The sequence below is a fragment of the Oryzias melastigma genome, linkage group LG22 (assembly GCF_002922805.2).
Source record: "Oryzias melastigma strain HK-1 linkage group LG22, ASM292280v2, whole genome shotgun sequence".
Classification (NCBI taxonomy): Eukaryota; Metazoa; Chordata; class Actinopteri; order Beloniformes; family Adrianichthyidae; genus Oryzias; species Oryzias melastigma.
In genome coordinates, this window is record NC_050533.1 from 26,603,296 (window position 1) to 26,630,849 (window position 27,554).

Genomic DNA, 27,554 nt, shown 5'->3' on the forward strand with positions numbered 1-27,554 from the left:
AAAAAAAAAAAAAAAACAAGTCACACCGCTGGCTAAACTATGAAATAAACTTTGATTTATACTCTGAAAAATACAGTAGTTTAAAGGGGTCATACCAGCAAAAATCTACTGTGGTTCCTTGTGTACTTCAAGTTCCGCATCGGACTGTGGGTCAAGAGGGTAAGACTCCACAATATGAATATCCATCTTTGTTTGCATGAACAGACATGCACAAGCATGCTGATGCTGGCACTAGGATGATGTCATGGGCGGGACCGAGAAGAAGCAAAAGGCGGAGCCTCAGAGGTCAAGTCGTTTTACTTCCAGGTATAAAAAAAGAGTCAACAAAAATAAGTAATTTCATAAATAATCTCTTTTTTTAGTGTTCCAAAGGTGATATATGATCAGTTACATGGATATAGTTCACTCTGAAAGGCTGAAGAAAATCACGGTATTTCACCTTTAAATTTAAGGGCATTAACAAAAGCTTCCATGTAAGCGTAGCTTTACAGTGAAATATGGTGAATTTCTTCAAATTTAGGTTTTTAGGCAGAGCTATATCTACACCTTGATTTAAAGGGAGCATGTCATGTATATCCACGTGTATGAGAATTATGACCCATTTTTGCGAGCTCTTTTTCTACCTGTAAGTAGGACTCCTCGATCTCTGAGGCTCCACCTACCCTGGAAGGGGCTGTTCCCCCTTTTGTGATGATGTGAGGACTTGGTTGTTTTCATGGGTTGGGAGGGGCTGATGCTCAGACAGCAGGGTTTAGACTAATTCTCTTAAACGCGTGAACAAACGGGGTGTTTGAAGTTTTTTTCCCATCAATCCCTCTGACCAATCATTGGATTTCATTATATGACTGCATTGATTGGTAATTGCGCCCTATAACCCAGTGCACCTCATAGCTTGAAACAGTTGATTCTAGGTGAGTTTCTGTGAGGATATTTAAGGCTGTCATTCTCTGCAGTGTCTTTTGGGCTTGTTGGTTTCCTTCCTTCCAAAATGTTTCTTTACCTTCTATTCTGAACTTTCAAATAAATCGAAACTAAACTACCTTTTTTCATACCTCTGATGGTTTTTGTGCAGTGATGTCGATTGTTTACAGGCTGTCTCACTTTACGGACGCTGAACATGGAAAAACTTAAAAGGTTTGAACATTTTCTAAGCTTGAATGGTGAATGGTGTATACTTGAGCGCCCAGCACTGCTCCTCAGAATGTTGGTAAATGTTGCTGTAGGAGAGTTACTCAGTGCACTGCAACAAGACTCAACATAGATTTATTGCTTATATTATAAAGCAAGTTAGAAACTGACTTTTGTAATCTTTGGAGAAACATTTAACACGTCAATAAAAAAATACAAAATATTATCAGTTTATGGACTTCAACATCAGACTAGCTCAGTTCACGACAAATACAGCTTGTGGACTGGGGTGAACTTAGAGCCGCTGGAAAATTGGCCTGGCCAGTAGGAACAGATGTCAGTTGAAGGGCTACTGCAGATATGAATCTGGTTAGCATCGGGGAGACTGGTGACATGCAGAAGTGGTACTCGGGTTAGAGCAGGAGAGCAGAATCATCCTTTAAACTCATTTTGACAGATGACCTTTCACCCTACACCATCCCTTAAACTCATTTTGACAGATGCAACACCCCTTGATGACTTCTGAGGCAAGATTTAATATCATTTTTATACATAAAGGGTATATAAGTTCAAAGGTCAGCTGTCAAAATGAGTTCGATGGAAAGTATATTCCTGATCTCTCTAATGAGGTCAGCATCTGAAACAAGGAACTATTTTCACTAACGATAAAGTTTTGGTCTCACTGACTCAAATAATGAAAAAAGTAAATTTTTTGGTGCTGAATGCTCAAACATTGTTCAAGTTTACTGCACTCTGACTCAATCGAATATAAAGTAACAACTAATCAATAAATAAATTAGTCCTCGACTATTTTAATAGTCGATTAGTCGCTGGATCTTTTTTTCTGCTTGAAAACACAACAATCATCGGGCTGCAACGTCTCTGCTCTGCTCCATTCTGATGCATCCACTTATAAATAAAAGATCCATGAATGTCTGTTCTCCTTCTCTGAGCTGGAATCTGGATCTAAACTGTGCGACTGATCGCTCCAAAATTGCTCACTAATTTCATCGCATCAGTAATGTTAGCTTGGGGGGGTGTAAGCTGGTGGCAGAGAGTGCAAACAGATGGATGATGGGAAGGGGCCGGGCTTAGTCCACGCCAACAGTCCCACCCACAACTCTGATGTGTTGTACATAATATTAAGATCATAAAACTGAACATAGATAATTATCCCAGCATCTACAGATACCTACTATTTCTTCACCACCAAATAAAATTGCTCGGGTGTCTGTGACTCTTCTCTCTGAATGTGGAGGAGGGAGTTTATCTGAGAGGTTTGATAAAGCTGCCAGGATAAAAAGAATGCTGTCCTTAGATTATATATCTGTCTTCTTTAAGAAAAAACAAAGAAAGCTGTACTGCTTTAAGAGCAAAAGGACTGAACAACCTCATGCTCATGTGGCTGTATGTGCCCTGTTAGTTTACAGATAACTAATTCACTCAGTACTTCTCTCACCTCAAAATAAATAGCTTTTTACTTTTGTCAGTAATAAATCAGGTCATTTCTCAGTACAGACCTGATTAGCTTTGATTAGATTAGCGATCTGAGAGAGGTCTCCTTTAGAACGACTGGCACAGCGACGCCTCCTCAGAGAGAAGCTGAGTGAAGTGGTGGTGGGCTCGTCCTGTTAATAATGTGCTAAATTAACCATCCAGGCTTCTCTCTAGTGGGAGCAACATGCATTATTCATGTCAATAGACTAACAGGTGTAACAAGACAGGTGTTGAAGCTGTTTTTTTTTTTTACTGATCACAACGCTGGAAAACTTGTTAATTAGGTCTTTGTTCCCCATGTGAATCTGAACTGAGAGAGACAAAGATTATACTGAAGATCTAGTACAAATGTTTAAAAACAAAGTCACATCAATCTTTTATACCTTTTTTTAAAAACGCAATACAGTTTTTATGTCGATCCAACTAAAGAGATGTTAAACTTTACTATTTTAATTGACTCATCTTATTTCATTACATACTCAATGTGTACCTTAAACAAAGATACTATTTAAAATAATTAGCCTTGATCTGGCCATGAGTTCATTACATAACTATAGCTCATGCACACACAGAGTTAGTGAATCCTTAAATACCCTTTTTGCATTATAGTGTTTTTAATGCCACAAATGATTAGTTTAATAGTCGACTAATCATTGATTATTTTTTTTCAACTAGTCGTTTAATTGGGTCATGTGCAAAGTGGATGTAAAGCACACATCTTAACCATCATTAGCTTCAAACTAACTACAAATAAAGACAATAAAGATGATAGTTTATTAAACCTTTAATGAACCATGAAACCTCTGTCCTTCATTAGTTTCTGGTATTAAAACAAGATTAAACCAAATAAAGTCAACATCTGAAACAAGGAACTATTATTCACTAAAGAGAGTTTTGGCCTCACTGCCTCAAATATAAAAAAGTAGAGCTGGGTTAATGAAATCGATTAATCAATTTAAGCTTAATAGATGAATCATCAATTCATAAAAATAAAGATTGATTCAGCACATAAAGCTAATGTCTGCTAGCTTGATGCTAACGTTTAATGGAATTTCCCATAAGATGGCTAATGCTAACACTCGGTTGACCTCAACATATATTGCTGACTAAATGAACATCTTTATACGAATTTTCCAAACTCTTTTAAGGAAACATTTTTAAAGTAACCATTTATGGTCTAAAACATTTTTTCCCTCATTCTTTCTTCTTCTTCTGGAATAATCTGTACTGCTATAGCATGATCACCACCTAGTGTCCAAACTGAAACGTCCTCCAGGAGAAGCAGAACAATGTTTCCAATGTTAATGATCTGAACATTTTAGTTAGAACTTCTCCTTTAGAGAATCCATGTAACACTGGATGATATTAACAATCTCATTATTTCACTGATACATTTACAGTATGTGAACTGGATCAGATTAATATTAATATATTCAAATCATACAGTAGATTATTAATGTATTTCTAAACAAATGTGTATAAATGTGTAAACTCAGCATTTAATTGAATTGAAGAATCAAAAGAATAGAAATAAATCTGAATTGAATCGATTCAGACTCTTGTTAACTGAATTGAATCATTTCTGGAAATTATTAGCGATACTCAGCTCTAAAAAAAACAGATTTTTTTTTTTTTTTGTGTTGTGTCAACATTGTTCAACTTTACTACACTGACTAGTCCGATAAGAAGAAGAAGATTTGTTTCGTATATTAGTGATCACAAGCTGGAGCAGACTGATTTTTAGCTGGAATTCTGGGCTCCTGAGCTGTCAAAGGTATTTGACACCGTTTACCGAGTGACAGCTTGAAATGACTAACCTCCTTGACCTGGAACTTCACAAAAACTGTAGAATAAGGGCCGATGCTAAATATATAAACATGGAGTGTAATTAACTAAATTTTTCATTCATTTATTTTAAGTTTGTAATGTTGCCTGAGATTTGATTTTGCTCCTGTCTGTGGGGTGCACAGAAACACTAATTACTAATCAGGGGAGCCCCTGTTTTATGTGCTAACTGACGTACACACAAGTGCATGCCTCTAATTCCAAGGCATTCATAGGACTTTCTTAGTTCAGTTCTTACGTTGAATCACTAGTCTTAAAGTTTTGTGTTCTCATTGTAATTGTTTCCATGATTTGGAGCCTGATTGCTGGTATTGACTGCTTCACTGTTTAATGATCCATAAAGCATGTGAAGGTGACCTGAATCACCAGAAGGAGACCCCACGTGACAGCAGCACTACGTCTCATTAGTGAGTGTGATGAGGAGAACGTGCGGCTCCAGCAGTGCAGTTCTGGTGGAGGTGTGTTCCTCTGTTCCTCTCAGTGTAAAGCAGCAATGTATTCATTAAACAGACGAAGGAGGCGAGTGGATTTATCCTCAGTTAATGAAAACTCAAATCCCTCTGACTCTTGTAAATTGGTTTAGAGGTGTCAAGTATCTCTAAGCAAACCCCCCCCGCACTAACACATGTGCACAGGCCCACGTTTGACTCCTGAAGTTGGCGTGATGCAGATGTCAAGGACTCGAGGCTTTAAAGCTGGCGCTGCTGTCCCTCACAGTTCACACAAACACACCCCGTCATCCGGTAACTCACAGTTTGCACTGACATGCAGCAAACAGCAGCAGCTGCAGCATTTCTCAGAGCTGCTCTCAGTGACATTTATAGAGAGCTCAGAGAGAGAGATTGATTTGGATATTGTGAGTTTTTTCTCTCCTTTAAGGGTTATAGTAGCTTACTGGGCTCATAACTGCTCTGCTGCTTCCTGCTGCGCTCTTAAATCTGAGGCGTATCTGTGACACATCAGTTTTTACACTTTCTTTACAGCTCCATGCAGGTTGCTGTATGCCCATACTCTGGCTGTCTAATGTTTTATCTTGTTTTGCCTGACGGTTCCTCAGAATGACTTTGTCGCTTATTTCTTCATTACTTCAACGCTTCTTCAGCCTGCTTACACTCCCTGGATGTCATCTACAATTCGCTGCCGCTTTGTGCTCCACTGTCCCTGCAGGACTCATCACAGCACACTGTTTGAATGATAGGCTGGCTTTCTCTAGCAGGTACAAGACAGTTTCACTGGTTTCATTTTCAAACACATTTATCTTAACCTTCCTTTTTATTTGAAATGGTACCTCGTGCCTTTCAGGTCACAACAGAACTTATCCCATAATAAGCAGGTATTATAGACATTAAATACTTTTTTTGTTGAAGCTCCTGATGACTGGAACAACCTTCCTTTAACCAGACGGTAAATGTTAATGTTTAAGAGAGTTCTTTTAACTCAATTCAAACACAGTTGTGTTTGTTTTTAACAGAATATTTAGTTAATTACCTAATGTCTTTACATTTTCTGTGTTTTTAGCTTTTACAATTCAACTTTTTCACAAATATGTTTACTTTAGGGCTGCACGGTGGCGCAGTGGTTAGCGCTCTTGCCTCACAGCGAGAAGGCCCCGGTTCGACTCCCGGCTGATACCTTTCTGTGTGGAGTTTGCATGTTCTCCCCGTGCATGCGTGGGTTTTCACCGGGGACTCCGGCTTCCTCCCACCGTCCAAAAACATGCTTCATAGGTTAATTGGTGACTCTAAATTCCCCCTAGGTGTGAATGTGAGAGTGGATGTGTGTGATTGAGGCCCTGAGGCAGACTGGCGACCTGTCCAGGGTGAACCCCGCCTTCACCCTTCAGTAGCCGGGATGGGCTCCGGCACCCCCGCGACCCTGAAAGGGAAAAAGTGGACAAGGAGATGGATGGATGGATGTTTACTTTAAATTTCTGAAATGTCATGTTTGGTAGGGGTGATATTGAGAGCTTGTGCTTCTTTGTGTGTGTTAACTGTATTCAGTTTCTATTTGTACTGCTTTGTCTGGTTTCTGCTCTGTCATTTGTGATTATAATTTCTTGAAATGGAGACTCTCTTGAAGATAAGATGTTCCATCTCTAGGGATTTATCCTCCCACTCTAATGTAGTAAACAAGTATCAGAGAAGTTTTATTTTGTCCTGCGCTATGGATTACTGTCGGAAGCAGCAGTTATTCAGATTACAGAATACAATATACTCAGCTCAGATTCACTCAGTTTCTGTCTCTGAAGGAGTCTGCTTTAAACTGAGTGCAGAAATATTCAAACATTAAAGGCAAACTCAATAGTTTTAGTATTGGGGGCAGAGAGTGGCCAGTGGTATGTCTAAAGATGAGAAGCAGATCATAATAAAACCAGTTTTATGTATTTATCTGTTTAGAAACTGTCAAGTTGACACATTGATCTGGAAACTTCCCGTCAAAGTAGATAATAAAAGGTGGTGAAAGGCATTTGAGCTCAGCATTGTTACTGACGAGAGAGCTGGATGGGCTGTGCTGTAAAGTAACCAAACCCTAAATCAACTTTTTTATCTCTTGACCTTTATAAATGGGGCTTTAAAAGTGCTGTCTGTTGGTTATCGACACATTTTTGACAAATTAAAATAAACTTGTACGGTATAATTCTTGAAAATATAGTCAGAAACTCTCTGTGCGCTGCCCCCTACAGGTTGAATCGAGGTATTACAGTTTAATTTTGTGATTGGTCAAACCATTCAAGTCCCACGTCATGATCTGCAGCTCCAGTAATGATGGGGGTCTTGCTCCCCAGCCCCATCCCTCTGACTGGATTTTCACATTTCAACTGTGGGCGGAGTCAGCATCCAACTTACCCTTTAATATTGTTCACACTGGGATCCGATTCTACCATTGGAATAATGCAACAGAAAAGAAGACACAAAGCAGACAATCGTTTGTCCATCTCCCTGCTCTTCTAAAGTCGCCTTTGTTGGAGCATTCAGTCACCCTAGTCAGGGGTGTCCAAATCCAGGCCTCCCTCCACGGCCGGCCTCCTGCTGGTTTTCCAGAAACCCCGCCTTGTCTGCTGTCGATTACCTGGATCAGGTGTGTTTAGCCAAAAAGGAGCTTTAATGGCAGACTGGTTATAAAACACGTAGCACACTGGCCCTCGAGGACTGACTTTGGACACCCCTGCCTAACAGTCTCAGGTTCTGGCTCACGGGAACTCACAGCTGCCTTCTTGACCTCGTGCTGTCACAGACGGCCTGATATTGGTTTGTTGCTGTCACCATAGTCCATACTTTAGTTTGTTTGGTAACATGCACAGCTTTACGTGTGTCCTAAGTTATTCATTTGAAAAGTTTATATAGTTTTGCTAAACATGGATATGAAAACGTCTTCAAGGTCAAGGTGGACATGTAGCTTTACTTAGCTTTGAAATAAGTTAGTACATGATTTAATCCACAAACATTTGATAAAATGTGTCACATTTGACTAAATCTAGAAAACAATGATGACAGGTCATGACAGATCTTTTAAATGGAGTTTGCAACAAAGCTGCACCGGGCAACACTGTCCTTCTGAAGGACATTGGAAATGGAACGCCCATTTCTCAAAGTAAACCATGCTCTAAAGACAAATCTTTTAAGCATGTATACATCTGTTTGTCTTCCAGTGCTGATGAATATGAAGCACTTTGCAAAGTAATCTTACTGATTTTCTTCTGTAATGTGGAGGGGACATTTTAAAAAAAGTTTATAAAAACACATGACTTTCATTGACATAAAAAGTTACTCTTTGAAAATGATGAAAACTCAGATGTAGAGGTTCTGCCTGTACCAAGATGAGATACTTAGACGAGTGAAACTGCAGCTTTAGTTGCGTCATGGTAGAATGTGTCTTATTTGGCATCATATGAAAACATTTAGGAGGGCTGATCTGAAACCACCTGTCGGCTTAAAAACACAAACACATGTTGCAGGTTTTCAGGTGAATGTTTTGCTCGTTGACAGTTGAGTGGCTGCACCTGTTAACCAGCCTTAGGCTCATGGTAGCTAATCAGTAACAGCAGTGTGGGAACCAGACCAATTTTCCCACCATTATTCACTGCCTGAGCTGAGCTGGAGTGTTTTTAGGAAACGCTTTGACGTGTTTATGAGGGGATGGCAGCTCACTCAATGTGGTGCTATTGTCCTCATATCTGTGCATGTAGATGGAGCTGATCTTCTGTATGTGTCTGGGTGCATGTTGCCATGTTTCTGAAGTGCTGAGTGATAACCCCCCCTTTTCTTTTTTACAGCGAGCGTTCACTGTGATAGTGGAGGCGTGGGACTGGGACAACAGCACTCACAGCAGTGGTAAGGTTGCCCCCTCAATGCTCTGACTAACTGTTCTGTAGAAAGCCAGAGGTTGTATCAGAAAAAAACATTTTATATTTAAAAAAATCCCACAATCAAAGAAATGAATTCATATTTTCTCTTAGACTAAAACATTTTCAGCAGTGCACCAACACCCCCCTACAGACACACATTTCCACACACGCACCTACACACCAATGATGCAGTTTAGATCCAATCATCAGCTTCAAATGACGTAAACCATAAAGCTTTAAAACCACATGGAAATATTCTACATTTCAAATTGGTCAAAACAGAAGTTTCTAGTAAAAAGAGAAACCGTTGTGTACACTTAAGTGTACGTCCATGCTTTGTCAAACTCAATCATTGATTCCTCCTCCAAACCCGCTTAGTCCAGTGCAGTCATGGGAAGCTGGAGCCTATCCCAGCTACTGTGAGGTAAAGGTGGGGGCACTCTAGATAGTTTGTCACTGAGCCACAGAGAGATGGACAACATACTCATATTCACACCTAAGAGACAATATCGGTTTTTAAAGCGTGGGAGGAGGCTGAAGTGCCCAGAAAACAAGCACGTATGCATGAGGAGAACTGACCAACTCGAGCCGCGGTTTCATGAAGGTAAGAGTGCTAACCACTCCCCCACCATCAAGCCCACCGTGCTCAAACAGGAAATAAAATAAAAAACCCAAAAAAAGATGTAACCTTTAAAAGATGGAGGCCAGGAGAGTCTCCAGAATCAAATGGTTTGGAAATCAACAGGAGAAACAAAGCAAATAATGACGACTTTTCTAAACAGAATTTTGCCAAATTTCCTTTCTGAAAAGAATCCCATGTGTATGATCAGCTGTTATGTCTGCTGAAAGAGGCTTGTATAAGTTTAGAAAACTCAGTCTATTAAGGATTTCCAGCATTTTTTGGCTCTATGTTTAGTTTGTCAAAGCTTCAATAAACAGTTTGAAAACGATCTACATCATTTTCAATAAAAACGTATAAGATTTGATTTTCTTATCATATTGTCCATGTCCCAGTACCGGACTAGTACTGGTTTGTAGCCCAGAGGTTGGGGATCCCTGATTCAATTAGAACAGCCAGCGTGTCAAAAAACGACGAGTTGAGGACTCCCAAAACGAGGGGCTCTTAACCATGTGCTAATATGTGACGACTTGGGAATGAGAACGTGTTGCAATATGTTACAGATAAGATAACAAAAATTTAAAGGAATCTGGAGGGCCGGATTTAATCGTCCAGTGGGCCAGATCCGGCCCCCGGGCCTTGACTTTGACACGTTCGCTAGGCAATACTTTGCAAGGAGCAAAGTCCAAATGGGACATGTAAACGGTGAGGCTGATGAGGATGAGAAACAGGTACTGATGACGTGGAGAGAGAATGTTGATTGATGGGAGATAGAGAGGAAGTAGGAGGAGGTTGTAGAGAGGAGTGTCTGCATCTTAAGAGGAGGACAGGTGTGTCTTTAAGGACCTTAAGGAACGTGATGGAAATGGAACGTACCATTGATGTGTGTAGTATTCTGAAGTATTTACAAGGATAATGAAAGTTATCCCTATAAACACACTTAAGATATACGGGTGACGCTGTCATCCAATGTTCATACGCCACACTCTAGTCATGGCTGGCTTCTTACTGACTGTGCACAAATGCTGCATGCACGGCGTGTGCACGTAATATGTAACTGCCTGTGACATGGCCGTAGGACATGTGTCAAAGTCGAGGCCCGGGGGCCGGATCCGGCCCTCCAGATCATTTTATTTTATTGTTATTAATGACCCGATGTTATCTTGTGCTCATTTGTAACTCGTATCATTTTGACAAAATACATTTTTATGTAGAGTAAAATATTGAAAGTTATTTAAGGTTTAAGTTGATTTATTCTGGAATAATATTCCTGCATTTTTATTATTCATAGTTATGTTAAAATGTTGCAGTTTTAAAGTTTAAAAATTGACATTCTGCTAGTTTTTTGGACTTTTGGCATTTACTAAGATTTTTAGGCTGTTTTAGAATCTGTCAAATATTTCAGCTACATGCTAGCGAACCTATGTTTTTTTTTTTTTTTAGTTTTTTAGGCTTATATTTTATCTGGCTATCAGTTTCACCATTTTCAGCTTAAGCATTTTCAGCTATCAACTTCAGTATTTTTAGCTATCAATTTCAGCATCCTCAGCTATCAGCACTAGCATCTTCAGCAGCCAGTTTCAGTTTACAGCATTCACACTAGCATTATTGCAGGTAATGCTGTATATCTAGTTCATAATTATGTTAAAAAGTTACAGTTTTAAAGTTTTAAAAATGTAGTTTTAGAGTGTTCAATAAATGTTTATCCTGTTCGGTCCACGACCTAAGGTGTGTTTTGGATTTTGGCCCTGTGTGGGATTGAGTTTGACACTCCTGCCAAAGGATGTCCACACAAATTACTCTGATTGTCTAATTTTCCCATTTCTAATTTTGCGCTTACACTAGCCGTGGGAGCCCAGGGTAACAGTCAGGTTGCATGCAATGGGTATGCATGTTTTCCTTGATCAGCACTAACAGGATCCCTGCATAGCGTGCAGGATTCAGGAGAAATCGGTAAGACATGCCTGTGTCTCACCTGCTAGACCCTGACTTACGTGTTATCTCAGTGCTCACTACAACCTGCAGCATGCCTGTAGAAACAAATGTGCATGAACAAAGGTGTCTATGACCTTAAAGTTTCTTGCGGGTCACCTCTGTGCCCCGCACAGATTTGCCCATTTTTCACCCACAGACAGCCTGTATCCACCTGTAAGGGTAGTTGTGGCTAACACTTTAGCTTCCACTGATCCCATTCTGTCAGCTCATTGGACAGCTTGTTTATGGTACAGTCACTGTTGTTTTCAACAGCTTTGACTTTTTTAAAAGAAAACGAAAATTTGACAGTGAAATATTTGCTAGTGCAGAAATGTCCTGCTTGGGCTTGTTGATAAGTGGGATCTCATCACAGTACTTTACTGGAATTCATTGAGCTCCTGAGAGCGGCCTGTTCTTTCTCAAATGTTGGCAGGAGCAGTCTGCGTGTGTGGGTGCATGATTTAATTCACCTGTGGCAATGAAAGTGACTGAAACACCTGAATGAAATTATTTGAATGGCTGAACTAATTCTCATGGTGCATGCCAGGTTACAGTGAAGGAACTGAAGGCTGAAAGCAACCTGCTTACTTCATGTCATTTAGACCGTTCTTAAGAGTCTAAAGCAAAACTGGGCTTAAAAAGTTGTGCTAATTTGACATTCAGTCAGTGCAGCTTCTGTGTAATAAACTTGTATGATTGTCTTAGATATTGATCTAAATATCATTAACACAGAAACCTGTTTTTGAACGGAGTCTGTTTTATTTTTTAAAATCACAGAGGGACTGAACTGCAGTTTATCTACAGTCAGCTCAGGCCTAACATGTCTGCACCTGAGTTTTAATCACAGAGCTGGATCTAGTTTATACTTGCTGTCCTGATTTCTTTTACGCTGGTTTTATTTCTCAGTGTGTCTAGAAATAAAATGTCTTATTGAGGAAATGAATAAGACAAACACTAAACTTTTCTCACATTTCCAGAAAGCTGATTGGGTCGCCTGGGCAACATCAGCATACACGCTTACGCCGGAGTCACACAGGACGCGATAGCGCCGCGCAGCGGCGCGGAGCGGCGTGCGCTTCCATTCGGCGCCCATCTTAACCTATTGCGTCGGTCACACCAAGCGCGGAGCGACGCGCAGCGGCGCGGAGGGTCCGCGCGGTGCAGCGCAACGTTTCGGCGTCTGGCCTATTTCTTCCGCGCGACGCGAGCGCTCCGCGTCAATACTGGCAGGAAGTTGCATCGAAATACATGAGAAAATCCGGTTTATTTTCAAAATAGAACCAATTTTTCACAATAAAACGCCGCGATTGACAAATGTTATCAAGTTTTTGTGTCTAAACAGACAGTAGAGATGAAAATATGCATACAATCAAAACACACGGACACGCGTGCGCGAGAGCCCCCACCCCGGACACCACAGATCTCCGGAGCGGGTGTGCTGGTCTGCAGGGTTCTGGGAGGAAAAAAGGCAGGGCAGACGGGGCAGTGGGGGCACACTGGAGCGGGGCACGGGGCTGCGTTTGAACGAGAGAGAGGCAGAGGAGCGGTTCTTCTTGGAAGAAACATCTGGTAATATTTTTAGTTTATTAATTGACCGACGGAAACACCTGCGTGCGTGCACACAGACACACAACAGAACAGACAGACACGCACACGCGCGCACAAGCCGATCAATGAAGTGGGCCGACTGCGGAGTTGGGGGGCGGGGTCTGTGTCGACAGGGGCAGAGACCATCTCCTTTTAGCAGAAACACTGGGAGATATCCTGGTTATTGATCATGATGGCAAAAAAGCAACAGCTCTAGCAGAAGCGCCTGCCGACCGTCGCGGAAACAAATCGCGTCTGGTGTGACCAATAGAGCGCCGCGAAGCGGCGCGCTCTCCGCTCCGCGCCGCGAAGCGGCGCTATCGCGTCCTGTGTGACTCCGGCGTTACACAAAGCCCTGAACATTTCTTTTTATGTCAGTGACTGTAAAAAAGTAGTTTTAGATAGTTAAAAAGTATGCGTGGCCAGAAAGACATCTTTAATCACAACTTTTTATGCTTCAAACACAGGAAAAGACTGTATTTTGTAGGGATGTCCTGATCAGGTTTTTTTGGGCCCGATCCAATTCCGAGTCAAACAATAAACATGCGTTACAGCAAACATGTGTTACAGCAAGACACAATAAAGCCTGCAAGCGAAAAGATTTTCTTCTGACATTTTCAGTGTCTTGTACTTTTGCATATAGCTGACACTAAATGACCCGGTTTAATCAGTGTGAGCGTGCATGGCATCCTGATAGGATTCTATGTGATGCATAGTCCACCACAATAGAGGGCTTCTCCAGCATCCACAAAGTTCACTTGGTGTCCATGCTACAGAAACCAAATGGCTCCAGCTTTGAACAGTAACATTACCTCATTGATTTTGAACCAATTTTATTTCAAACAGCAGCAGTACTTGCTGCAGCTTAGCATCTCTGAGTTTGTTATCATGATTATTTGAAGCCACTTTCATGTCATTGCACTATATTCCATCTGTTTATCTGTAGGAGTTGGTTTTGTTTTGAATCCTCTTCTTCCCCTCTCTAACCCTCATCTGGGATGTTCAAGCCCTTCTCTGGATTAAACTTTTGAGAGTGTATTATCTCCTTGAGCTGTTAATTACAGACCACAGACCTTTTTCAGCTCCAGCCCTCATCTCTCTGATGTCTGCTTCCTAAATCGCAGCCTACAGCTGTCTGGCTGCTGCTCTCTGCTTCATTAGACACTGCTGTGACAGGCTGGCATCCAGACTCCTCACACAACCACCTGTAGGCCTACGTCTGGCACTGTGAGCCGGGATGGGGGGCTGTCTCTCCCTATCATTCACTAAAGACTCACCGTGCTGGGTCCTACAGACTTAAATCAGGTTATTGTTGTGTTGCAAATTTGGGCTCTTAACAGCAGACTTATAGCAGAAACGTACCCCCTTTCTACACTTAGAAAGATGCAGTAACCAAAAAATCTATGCTACCTATAAAAATATCAAGGATGCCCCATAAGACCACTCTTTGCTTTTTCATGGTTTGGTTACTGTGGTAAAGTGGTGGTTCGTGAATATCAGTTTACAAAAGTGAAAATCAAAATGGCCATGAAAATAACTTGAAAAAGTAAAAAGTGACTAAAAAACCAACCAGTCAGATAAACAATGAAGTGTTGTTCAGAGGTTTCTTTGTTGTTTGGTCGCCTTTCGGCTTATCCCATTAGGGGTCGCCGCAGCAAAACAGCACATCCTGTTTCACATCAGTGATTGGGTAGAGTCTTTTTTTTTTATACCGGATGCACTTCCCAACACAATCCTGTATTTGAAAGGCACAGGGGAACCCAGGCAGCAGCGTCAAGGGTCTTGCCTAAGGACCCAATCAGTGGACAATCTGGAGATTGGACCTAGGTCTCCTGTGTGAAGGTCACACACTTAGCCCATTGAGCCATCCAAAAAAATCAATAAAAACTGAGTTTCTGAGCATTTCTTAATTCAAGTTGTGTTGGATCCAAAAACTGGTTGTCAGAAAATGTTCAGATTAAAGGGTAACCAAACACTTAAGTTGGAGGCTGACTCCGCCCACAGCCGAAATGTGAAAATCCAGTCAGAGGGGTGGGGGTTAGAACAGGACTGTTCTCATTACTGGAGCTGCAGATCATGACATGAGACTTCTGAAACCTACATGGCTTGACCAATCAGGAAATTCAAATGTAATACCTCAATTCAACCTGTAGGACTATGTTTTCAAGAATTAAACAAATTTATTTAAATAAAAAAAAAAATTGTCACTGACCAACAGACCGCACCTTTAAAGCCCCGTTTATAGAGATCAACAGACAAAAAAATGATTTAGGGTTTGGTTACCTTTTAATGACGCAGCTACTGGGCTTGCCAAAGTCTGATCCAATATCACCTGTTGTCATTTTTGCACCAGTAATGTAAGCTTGAAGCTATAAACTTGTGCACGAGTGTGCAAACAGAGTTCTGAGTGATGGGGATGGGGGCGAGTTACTCTGTGTCAGAAGTACCACCGGAAACCAGTAAAGTATTTCTATTGAACTACTGCCGCTGTGCATAAAATATGTCTTAAACACGACAAAGGCTTTTTGATTTTGGCTAAAAACGTCATAACCATAATTAAAAGATAACTGGAAACATTATTATGATTAATAAGAATATGGTTTTCCCACTCAAGTATCAAGCCGGATTTTGACTTCACAGTGTCTTAATCCGGCTGTGGTGCAGTGGTAGGGCGGTTGACTCCTGATCGGAAGCTCGGGGGTTCAACTCCCACCTTGCCCGCCCATGTGTCGAAGTGTCCTTGGGCAAGACACCTAACCCCAAATTGCCTCTGGTGGAAGGTTGGCGCCAGTGTTCGGCATCGGAGCCACCACCAGTGTGTGAATGTGTGAATGGGTCTGTGACTGTGAAGAGCTTTGGGTCTTTGAAGGAGGGTAGAAAGCGCTATACAAGTATACGCCAGTTACCATTTAATGAGCTGTTTTATACATTATAATGTTGTGTCTGCTTGTGAATGTGTGTAAAGTTTGGGACATTAGGACATTGTAACTATTTTATCATTTTTCTTCTTTTTTTTGTCTTTATTTTGGCTTCTAAAGTTGGAAAAAGTTGTTATGTTGAGTACTTTGAGTTACATCAGGAAAGTGCTCTACCAATACAGTTTGAGTTGATAGTTGGAAGTGACTCTTGAGGAGCAGAGCTGGAGACCACTGAACAGGGCGTGTCCTCTAATCAGCATCACAGGTGTCTTCAAACTGGTAATCAGTCAGTCTGCACTTTAAAGTGGTGACAGTCATCACTTTGCTTTTAAGTGTTTGGATGGAGTGTACTAAACTAAGAGAATCCCTTTTAAGATTTAGGCTTTAAAATTCTTTCCAAGCAGCTTCCTGTTCCTGACCAAAACTGCTTTCATTATTCAGAAGTTAAAAGTGCAAATTACTGTCAAAAAGTGGAGCAATGTTTTAATAGATTAAAGAGACATGATGAGAATGGTAACAGAAGAGTCCAGTACAAGCTCCATTTATAAAGAAGAGTAGAGAAGATGAAACATGGTGGAGGTTTGGTCATGGTCTGGGTCGGCTGTGCTTCACCTGACAGGTTTAATGAAATCTCAGAACTATGAAGGCATTCTGGTGCCAGACGTGCTACTTAGTGACAGAAAGTTTGGTTTTCTCTAAATCCGGATCTAAACCATCCTAAAGTAAAATCATGTTTAAAATGACCAAACAATTGGGGCAGTGTACTGGTTTAATCATATAATTGTTTTTCAGGTTTATACTTTTTTAAAATGTTGCTGAATAACAGTTCAAAAGCAAAGCCTGCTTTCACTGGTGAACATGCTTTGGTGCTTACCAACAGCCTGAATATGTCAAATAGGAAGTTTGGAGGAGGAGGGTTCATGATTTCAGATTCTTTTTCAATAGCTAAGCTTCTATTCTTTAAAAAAATCTGACTTTTTTAGCATGCAGGTTCTATGTAGACAGGTCCATGCTCCCGGGTTTGTGCTAACAGTTTGGGGAAGCCCCCTTCTTGTTCCAGCATGTCTGCGCATGCTGCACAAAGAAGGTCCATCCATGAAGACGGGAATGAGAGAGTTTGGCGTGGAAGAACTTGATTGGAACCTATCTATGATAAATCAGAGCCACATCAGTGTTTGACCTTTCAAATTTGTCCCTGAAAAACAGAACTATGGCGAAACAGGAAATCCTTCTCCAAAGAGCTGGAGATTATATCAAACCCTCTGGATAAGACGCACTCTAATGAAAATGGTGTTCTGGTGTTTCAACATGTTCGTGTTGCATTTCTCTGATGATGGAGGACATATATAAAGAAAATTAGGATTAAAATTGCAAACTTTATTTCTGAGTATTTCTTCATTCAAATTGTGGGGAAGGAAATGATGAAAATATGCAGTTGGAAAAAGCCTGTAGTTGTGACATATAAACTACAATCTGCAGGCCACAAGCCCCCTGCTCCGCTCCATTCTGATGCATCCACCTGCAGATGAATAGGAAAGCTCCAATATTGATCACCATTTTTGTTGCACCAGTAATGTTAGGTTGTGGGGGTCTGTAAGCTAGTGGGGAGAAACAAAGACCCAACAGTCCTGTCCACAACTCAGAGCTGAATTTCTAATGAACTCTTGCCATGGTGTAGAAAATATGTCCTGGAAAACAACAGGTTTTTTTTTATTTGGGCTACAAACTGCATAATGGTAATTAAACAACCACACAGAACAATTTAAAAATAGATCAAAAGATGATCAGAGTGGGACTTCAAGTTCATTTGCATGTAAATGTACAAAGGTGAATACTTTTGTCAACTAAATTTAACAACTTGGAAATGCTCAGACTCACAACACTTCAGACAAGATCTCCCTCAATTTACTTGACATATATGTTAAAATGTAAGAGACTCTAAGTTTTGTTTCAATGTCTGTATAAAACATGTCTTTAAAACTTCAACACACAAATCTCATAGTGTTTGTAACCCTCCATCCAACTTCTGAAACCGCCGATTTCCTGTTGGTGTCAGGGGGTTGCTGGAGCCTGTCACAGCTACTGTTGAGAAAAGGAGGGGGGGGCAAACCCTGGATAGATTGTCACTTTGATGTGGGGCCATACAATCATAGATGCACCTGGGGTCAGCTTAGATTCACAAATGAACAAAAGAAACATGATTTCAGACTGTGGGGAGGAAGCCAGAGTAATAAAACCCTTCAGATGTTCCACATTATTAAACACAACAGAGTTCCTCAACATTTATAGATTCTAGAAGTGAAAATTATCATTTGTTGAATTTGCTGCATTAGGAGGTCTTATTTACTGAAATCTAAAGCTATTCCAATCAAAAACATCTTCGTAGGTCAAGTTCCATTTGAACATAGGACTCTTATTTTGTAGCAGCTTCACAATTCTTGCATCCATTGGGTTTTTGGAGAGTTTCTGCTTGAATATCTCTGCAGGCTGTCAGAATATCCTTCAGAGCTGCTGTTTGGATGTGAACTGCCCCCATCCTCAGAGAGATTTGGCTCCAAAGGTTCTCAATAGGGTTGAGGTCATGTGCACAAGTGATCCTGCTCCCTAAAACCCCTACCTGACATGCTTTTTGATCCAACGAGCACATCCGCGGAGGTGCTTCTCTCAGCCATCCTAAGTCTTGTTCGGTCACGTGTCAGGAAAAAAAAAACAATTTTTTTTTATGCATACTCCTGCACCGCGTAGATTGTGGGCATCTAACATTAAATGGCTCCTGTGATAGTCAATGACACAAAGAGCTCCATACCATTGGTTTAATATATAAAAAGCTTTATTTGGTTGGTTACTTCAAACCACAAATAGATAGTTTAGCACAGGACTAACTGTTGTGTCGTCCAGAGTCTCGTCATCATTTACATTTGTGTGCTTTCATTCTTACTTAGTCAATGTAAAGTTTCAGTAAGAAATTATAGCCTGTCTTACTAGTAAACCACCCACAGAACTCAAGTCAGGCTCGCCATCAAGCCAGCAGGCCCATTCACTCAAATTCATTTCTGGAAAAAGTTCGACGGACAGATCAGGTGACCTAAAGCTGATGTGTGTTTCAGAATGGCACACAACACTCTGCTAGGACTGAGAGTAAAGAAGAAAACTGTGCATAGCAGGACAGATTAACAGATTACGGTCAAATTGGTGGTAATTCAGAGTTAAAACAATAAATAAAGAATGAAAACGCACTAACTAGAAAATGAATCAGAAAGCATGACAAATGTAAGTCAAAAGATGGCACATAAGTTGTCCTGCTGCTATTTTTTGTAATTTTTGCTTGCAGCTGTTTTGTAGTGAAACTGCTTGTTGTAATGCAGCAGCTGCGTACAAGCCAGCTGTTGTGAGAGAAGAAAGGAAATCCTAATGTTGCTCACCAGGAAAGCAGGCTTAGAGGGCACTGGTGATCCGTGTCAAATTCAGTACAACTGGACTCTATAGGACTATCTGAAATGTTTCTAAAGGAAAACCAGAACACAATCTTTTCAGCAGGTTGTTGTGCTTTAAAGACGAGGGTTCTAAACTGTAGAGATCCCTTTGAGTCTGCACTGTGGTGTAGTGGTTAGCACTCTCACCTCACAGTGAGAAGGCTCTGGTCCAAATCCCAGCTGGGTCCTCTCTGTGTGCAGTTGTTCTCCTCACACATGCCTGGGTTTTCACTGGCTTCCAAAAACATGCTTCATGGGTGTATTGGTGACTCTAAATGTTTCCCTAGATGTTCCTGAGTGTGTGCAGCCCTCACACACTCAGGCACAGTCCAACAGTCCAAAGTTTATCTCACCATTACCAGCTACAGTACCTGCGATAGGCTAAGAACTCTGTGCACAGGACTAAGCAGGTTTGGATGATGAATGGAGTATACTATTGTTATTTTGAACATTGTGTCTCACAACTTAAGAGCTAACAAAAATACAATGTTTAAGACTGAGAAGTTGTTCAAATTCAAGGGATCCAGTTTTTTTCTGCAAAGCAGCCAGTAAGTTTCTCTGTTGATTTTGACAGAGAACAGCATAATCACGAATAAAGGACCACTGGGAACTCTTTTACCACAGATCCAAAAATGATTAGTCTGTATTTAAGGGATGATCAAAGAAAACATAAGAAATGTCAATTGCTTCATCAACACTTCATATTAATGTGCACTTACTGATGAAGTAATATTTTGCCCGTTGCTGTTGCCCTCTCTTAAGGTGTATTCAGACTGGAGAAGTCTGCTGGTCTGGACCAGATCCACTTTTTGTAGTCTGTTTTGTGTTCAGACTGCCATCTACTGGACATTTCTGTTTCAAACCAAAACCTGTAAACAAAGCCACAAGGAAAAAGATCTTCTCAGTCATTGGCCAGCAATTACGAGGGTGGGGGCCACTTTGGTCCCGTTGTTCTGCTCCGAGCACGGAGCCCATTCAGACTGAGGAATCTCGGCGCAAACTGGAGCTCAGTCCAAGTGGAAATGAACCAAGACCACCTCGAAAGATGGGTCAGAGAGCAGCTCCTAATCCCGGACAAGAGTCCACTTGGGTCATTTCAGACTGAAAATGTGTTCTGGGTCATCAGGGGAAAACGAACTCTAGTTCACTTTAAGCAAACCAAATGAGACTAATCTGAATGAACCCAACTGGGAAAGTCCGCCATTTTGGATCAAGTCCATCTATCTATATACGGGTGGCCATGGTGCAGCGGAAGGGCGGTTGACTAATGATCGGAAGATTGTGTGTTCAATTACCACCTAGTTCTGAAGATTGGGGTTGGTCTATATTCAGACTGCTGTCTACTGGAGATTTCAGTTTCAGCCCAAACTTGTAAAGATGAAAAAGATCTGCTTTGATGCTGCAGTTTGCAAATCCTTCTCAGGATTTTCCCTTATTCAAGCTTTTTATTTTGCTGATGGATTTTGAGCATCTGTATGAAGCCCAGGTTCAACACGTTTTACTGCAGTTTTAGTACCGCGGAGGAATCCTGCATGACGGTTACTGGAGACGCTACGGCTGCAGGTACACACGCTAATAAGAGTTTGTGACGTGTAGACTGTTGGTAGAATCAATGTGGATCACGTTAAAAGTTGTTTTATTGAGCATGAATTCATCCAAAGACATTTGAATGAGTTTCCGTGTCTCATCGTTGTGGTTTTATGACATTGTTTTTAAGAGAATTCTGTTAAGGAACTGTTAGGATGATGTCACAGAAGTCGGCAGCATGTGCAACAAAACGAGACACAGAAAAGCCAGTGATATGTGTGAAAAGTAACCCTCTAACAAGTAATCAAATGGACCAATCATTTCCTTTCTGCTAACACAGCAATCAAGGCTTTCTATTTGTCCATGGCTCACCGCCTCATTCCTAATGCGTCTGGGACCAGGATTTGATTTGTTTGTGCGTATTCAGACTGAAACTTTGTTCCACATTAACAAGGGAAGCAAACTCTGGTTCACTTTACACAGGCCAATTGTGTCCAGTCTGAAAACACCCTTCGATGCAAATATCCTAGAATCAAAGCAGACTTGCAACAACCGATTGACTTATTTATGGCCTGCAGCAGTCACTGACTGCAAGAACCAAATTATTTTTGCAGATGGATAAACATCTGTGCCTTTGAGCAAAAATGTTGCTCCTGCCATGTTTGAAAACTCTCCAGAATTTGCACACACCTAGTGTACACGGCGAAAAAAATTTGGGGGGCAGTGAACGACCCCACCTCAAAATAAAAAAATGACATCATGGGGGGCAAAACTGAAAAAAAAAAAAAAAAAATGAATGTTGCGAAAATTGCAGATGATGACCGATTATGGGATGGCCACACCACCTACAGCTTAGTGGCCTTTTGTGGCAAAGTGTGAGATTTGGGAAAAGGAAACGTTTCATAAACATAGGATATAACGTAGCACAAGGCCAATGGATGGCTCAGTTGGCTAGGTGTGGGGCTGGTGTAATGAGCCCGTTTGATGAGGCCGTTCAGACTGCTGCCTATCTGTTTCTCCCTGTGCCTTGAAAATACAGTTATATCAGGAAGGGAAGGGCATCCGGCGTAAAACTCTGCCAGCCAGTCTGTGAAAGACAGGGATTGCTGCTTTGCTGTGGTGACCCCCGATGGAATGTGCCGAAAAGTCAACAAATAATAACAGGATATGAACATATCAGGAATGTGGGCGTGGTTAAGAAAATAACCTCTGTTGCTAGAAAGTTTAGTTTTGCCGATTCTTCTGAAACTCACATCAATTTGTCTGGTGTCCCGAGGCGACCAAAAAAAAGTGGTTGCTAAGGAGATCAAACCAACAGAAAAGCCACCATTTACATCAATTTGTCACATGCACTTCCAACCAGCATGATGACAGAGGCAGAATTTAAGGACTGATGCTGGCAACTGCTAAGCAAGTGAGGTCTTGTCAAAAGTGGGTGGCATAGAGACGGGGGGGGCACGGGCAGGTAGCGCCCACAGGCCATGCAACGCTGCTTTTATTTTAATAATGTTGTTTCTTACCATGTGTAATGCAATCCATTCAATGCAGCCATTCATTTTTAGGCAACAGCTTCATCTTAGAGAAGGTAAAGACAGAAATAAACTTTGGTTTCATGTCAAATATGAGCAGCACAACAAGCAACAAGCCATCTCAACCAAACAAACATAAGTGAAGGCAGTCTGAGCACTGCCTGAAGTCTGAACTGAAAAATCCCTTTGTTAACAAGAAGCATCGTCTTTGATGTGATCAAAATTCTGATGCCTCCTGTTGTTTACATGAGCTAGTTTGAGGGGGTTCTCTCTGCTCTGCTCTTCCTAGTAACAACAGCCTCTCTATGCATGTCTCCTTCACTCCACAGGAAGCTTGTGATTGGTCTATATTTTTATATCTAACTGCTGGACATGAACAGAAGTGAGTGTCTGGGTGTTCAGAGTGGTGGGTGCAGGACTGAAATCTGTGGCTGTGTGTTAATTCACAGTGAGATTCATTTCATCAAAATGGTGTGAAAGCGGATTCTCAGCCTAAAAACTCAAACTTAAGAAATTATGTCCCTCAGATAAATGAACAAGGAGCTCTAAATATATTTTACTGAAACTGTAGACAGTGTGGATGGTAAAAAAGTAGATTTAACTCAATACCTTGTGTACTACTGTATAAATATCAATACCAAGTGTGCATTTAAGATTTGAATGTGAAAAACTAGATAAGATTTTATTAGATTTCGCCTTGAAAATCACTACAATTCTTTAGATTTGTTGGTTTAATCAAGAAGTTTTCAAACTAGTAAGTAAAAAAAAAATCTTATTATAAAGCATTACCAAATAAAGATCTTTCACCTCTTCTCTGTGAAGTTTTTTTTCAATTCTGAAACTTTCTGGTATAAGAGCTTTTAAGACAAGCTCATTCTGTAGGTCAGGAGAACAACAACCAAACAAAACACAACACTAAACAGTCCAATGACAGGGTGAGGTGAAGGTCACGATTGGATCAACCAGGCTGCTTAAACTGCAGCAGCAGTACTCTCAGTGGGTTTCATTTTGAATAGAATAGATTTATTTAGTCATTGTCACATGTACATTGGAATTTAAAAGTGCTCACTAATCAGTGCGTCATTAATACTTTTCCTAAGGAATAAAATTAAAATAGTTTAAGAATAAAAAATAAAACAGAAATACAAATAAAAAATAAGAGTAAGATAGAATAAGTATATAAATAGTCATAATACAAAAACAGTAATAAAAAGCAGAAATAAAATGAGTAATAAATAAGTCATCAAAACATTAGCATACCTACAGACGATCACACAAACAGCCCTTCAACCACACACGTTCTCTGTCATTAAAGTACATTTGATTTCATAGATGCATTTAGGATGGTGATTGCAGTTGGATGAAAACTGTTTTTGAATCTGTTAGTCCTTGTGTTGGATTGTCTGTAGCGTCTGCCCGATGGCAGCAGTTCAATTTCTAACCACTTTTTAAAAACAGAATAGCATGATGTATTTTCTTCCAGATTTACTTTGTATTGGGGCTTCCATTCCAGATAGCAAACTTAAAGGCACTCTCCATGTCTCCCTTCCCTGTCTCCTACTGGGTCAGCACCAGTATCATTGTAGTAACTTAAGATGGGGATTGTGGGGGGGCTTAGTTTGTATGGTATTTGACACATTTACCAGCTTTGGCTCACCTGCCTAGACTCACATATGTTCTGAAGTGACATCACATTCCTGACCCACAGAGCTCAATATGAAGTCGCTCTAATTCATCCAAAGGTGTTCTATGGGGTTCAGGTCTGGACTCTGTGTAGGCCAGTCCAGGTCAGACTCTGTCCTCTGTGTCTTTATGGACTCTCCTCCCTCAACAGTCATGTTTTAAGAGGGAGGGCCAGTCCAAACTGTTCCCAGAAGATTGGGAGCATGGAATTATCCAGAATGTTTTGATGTCCTGAACCCTTCAGAGTTCCTTACGCTGGAACGGAGGGGTCTGAAAAATAAGCCCACACCATAATTCCTCCTCCACCAAATTTCACACTAAAAACAATTCAGTCTGAATTGTCCCGTTCTCCTGCAACCTCCAAACCCAGACTGGTCCATCAGCTTTCCAGATGGAAAAGTGTGACTCCTCCCTCCAGAGAAGGCGTCTCCACTGCTCTAGAGTCCAGTGATGGTGTTCTTTCCACCACTGCATCAAAGGTTTTGCATTGCACTTGATGATGTGTGTCTTGATGCAGCTGCTGCCATGGAAACCCATTCCATGAAGCTCTCTGTGTACTCAGACTGATCTGAAGGTCACATGAAGGTTGGAACTCTGTAACAATTGACTGCAGAAAGTCTGTGACCTCTTTGACCTTCATCATCCTCTGACCTCTCTCCATCAGTTCATGTGGTCGACCACTTGGTGTCTGAGTTGCTGTTGTTCCTAAACTCTTCCATGTTGTTCTGATAGAGCAGTTGACTGTGGAAGATTTAGGAAGTTGAACGACTGGATTTGTTGTACAGGTGTCATCCCATGACAGTTCCACGCTGGAATTCATTGAGATCCTGAGAGAGGAACATTCTTTCACTAATGTTTGTAAAAACAGTCTGGATGACTGAGGGAGGATTTATACACCTGTGATGAGGACAGGTGATTAGAACACCAGATTCTGATCATTTTAATGGGTGAGCCAATACTTTTGATATAAATTATTTTTACATGTTCTCTATGGTCTGCATGTTCTGTAGATGAGGAGCTGCTGATCGAGCGGAGCATCCACAAAGGAATGATCAACCCTGGAGAGGAGAAACAGACTGTGGAGCACAAAAGCTTGGTCACCAGCATGCAGTACACCATTCGAGTGCGTTGCCATGAGCACTACTATGGCAGCAAGTGCAACCAAGTGTGCCGTCCTCGTGATGACTACTTTGGCCATTATGTGTGTGACCAGATGGGAAACAGAAAATGTATGGAGGGATGGACGGGGCCAGACTGCAAAACAGGTGAGGAAGAAAGCCCAAACCTAAACACCAACTCAAAAAAATTCATGTATGTATTATAATTCAGCTTCAGTCAGTACCAAGAACACCATTGAATGTTGTCTGTAAAATACTGAATCAAAGCCTAATATTTGTCAACATCACAAAGAAAAAGTGACATCATGCTTTATTACCTGTATCAAATCAAACAACAAAACGGTAGCATTAAACTTCCAGTCGTTATTCACTTCGGCCCCAGAAAGAGCGTATCTTCCAATCTGTCAAAAATGCAATTATTCTGGTTCTTCTGGGATGTTTAGGAGTGGTGACAGCGTATAGTTGAGCATCATTAGCATCACTGTGGATGACTTTGTTTGATAAGACATAAAACACTACCAGTGTTACCGTTCATGCCAGAGTTTCATATTGACTTATAGATTGTTACGAAATGTTGGGCCCCATGCAGCGCTGTTGTTATGACGACACCAGAAACTCAAATGTAATTTAGTCCATACCCATGGATTCTCTGCTTCAGCAATGATAACATATCCTATTTATAGTGACTAAACAACTTCAATATCATATTAATAAAAGTTGGAGATAATAGTTTTATCATAAACAAAAGTGTACCTTTTTCTTCTTTTACATCATCTCCAAACAGCCATCTGCAAACCAGGATGTCACAGCACTCATGGAACATGCAGCATCCCAGGAGAATGCAAGTAAGTCCTCTTTTCACATTTCTTTGACTTTGTTCATGCTTCAGCTGCTTGGGTGGGTCGGGGCCCCAACTAAACAAGTACAGGATCGTCCTCCTAGCTACATTCATTTATAGCCTGACATTGACAAAAATGTGAACTGTAAATAGATGGATACTCCTGGAGTGTCCAGTCGAGGCTTCTGGCTGAGTGTTATGGCCAGTGAAGATCAATAAAGGTCGCAGGTCACATACTTTTTAAAATAGGTAAAAGCAACGGGGTAAGAACTGTCAACCCCCTGTTGATCTCAAAAGAAAGAAAAACAGCAACCTCTTTTGAATATTTAATAAAAAAACATCAGTTCCGTTGTGGGCATAAAATATTCCTAATGTTCAAAGTAATGTCTGCATATCTGCGTTTCAAACTAATCCTTAAAAATGAAACTGTCTATTTTTATATAGAGTAGCAACATAATTAGTTATTCTTATATTGCAGAAATTGTTCTCAAGCATGCATTATATATATATATATAAAAGCTCAATAGTATGCTAAAGCTGCAGCAGCGTCTGAGCTGTCTAAACGGCACATTAAGCTATTTTGAGCTTATTCAGAACTAACTGCATTTTGTGCTTGCCTGTTCTTCTTTTAACTAGAATATTTCCCACCTCCCAGGCAATGAAAACTTGACTTTATCTTCATTGCTTTTACTGTTTATCGAAACATACAGTATAATAGAATAATAGAAAGCAGCATTGTGGTTGTCAATGCTATTTTGGACTTAACAGTGGTCATGTTCTAAATTAAGTTATTACTGTGCCCTAAAAGGGGGGGGTATGTTTAAGTGATCACTATGAGCCAAACTCTGTCTGTTTTAACATGAGATCTGCCGGTGTGCAAACGTTTATTGAAGTGAAAACTGTTTAGATTATATGCATCACTAACAACTGATTCCCTGAAGGTGGATCTGCGCTTGCCAGGGACTGATATACATTCTTGGCATTGTAGTTATGCTTCAAGGTTAGAGGCCTCGTGTTATCTCAGGCCCTAAACATTTGTCTGCCTTGCCTATCGGCATGTGGCCGTTTCTTTCCAGAACTGCTGACCAGTCATGTCAGATCAGTGTTGTTTGGAACTTGAGTGTTGTAGAAGAGGGGAGGTTGAGGTTATGGCAGCAATGATGGATCTGACTAATGCGCTCACCCGTCCCCCCCCCACACTCAGATGTTATGTACTAGTGATAAATAGAAACGGTGGATATCAAAGCAGTGTTGATGATCACTTATCCGATGTAGAGGAACACACTCCTGATGTCTGAATCATTGCAAAGCTCCAGGAAGTCCTCAGACTCTGACTGTGCCTTCATTGAAGACATGTTGGTGGGATTGGGATAGTTCAAGTTTTTTTTTTTTTTTTCCACCTCCTCTTGGCATCAAGGGCAAAAATCCAAGAATCATGCTCAAATTGATAGGGAGTCTTTTTAATTTCATCTG

At 40.9% G+C, this 27,554-nt stretch overlaps 1 protein-coding gene across 2 annotated transcripts in view; it reads left to right on the plus strand.

Moving 5' to 3' along the window:
• LOC112146988 (protein jagged-2) overlaps positions 1-27,554 on the plus strand; it is a 79,530-nt gene that overhangs the window by 13,930 nt on the left and 38,046 nt on the right. For both annotated transcript variants that reach the window (XM_024273100.2, XM_024273108.2), the window contains exons 3-5: positions 8,744-8,801; positions 25,136-25,390; positions 26,028-26,088. In XM_024273100.2, coding sequence (XP_024128868.1) covers positions 8,744-8,801; positions 25,136-25,390; positions 26,028-26,088 — 374 coding nt within the window. The remainder of the gene's footprint in view (positions 1-8,743; positions 8,802-25,135; positions 25,391-26,027; positions 26,089-27,554) is intronic.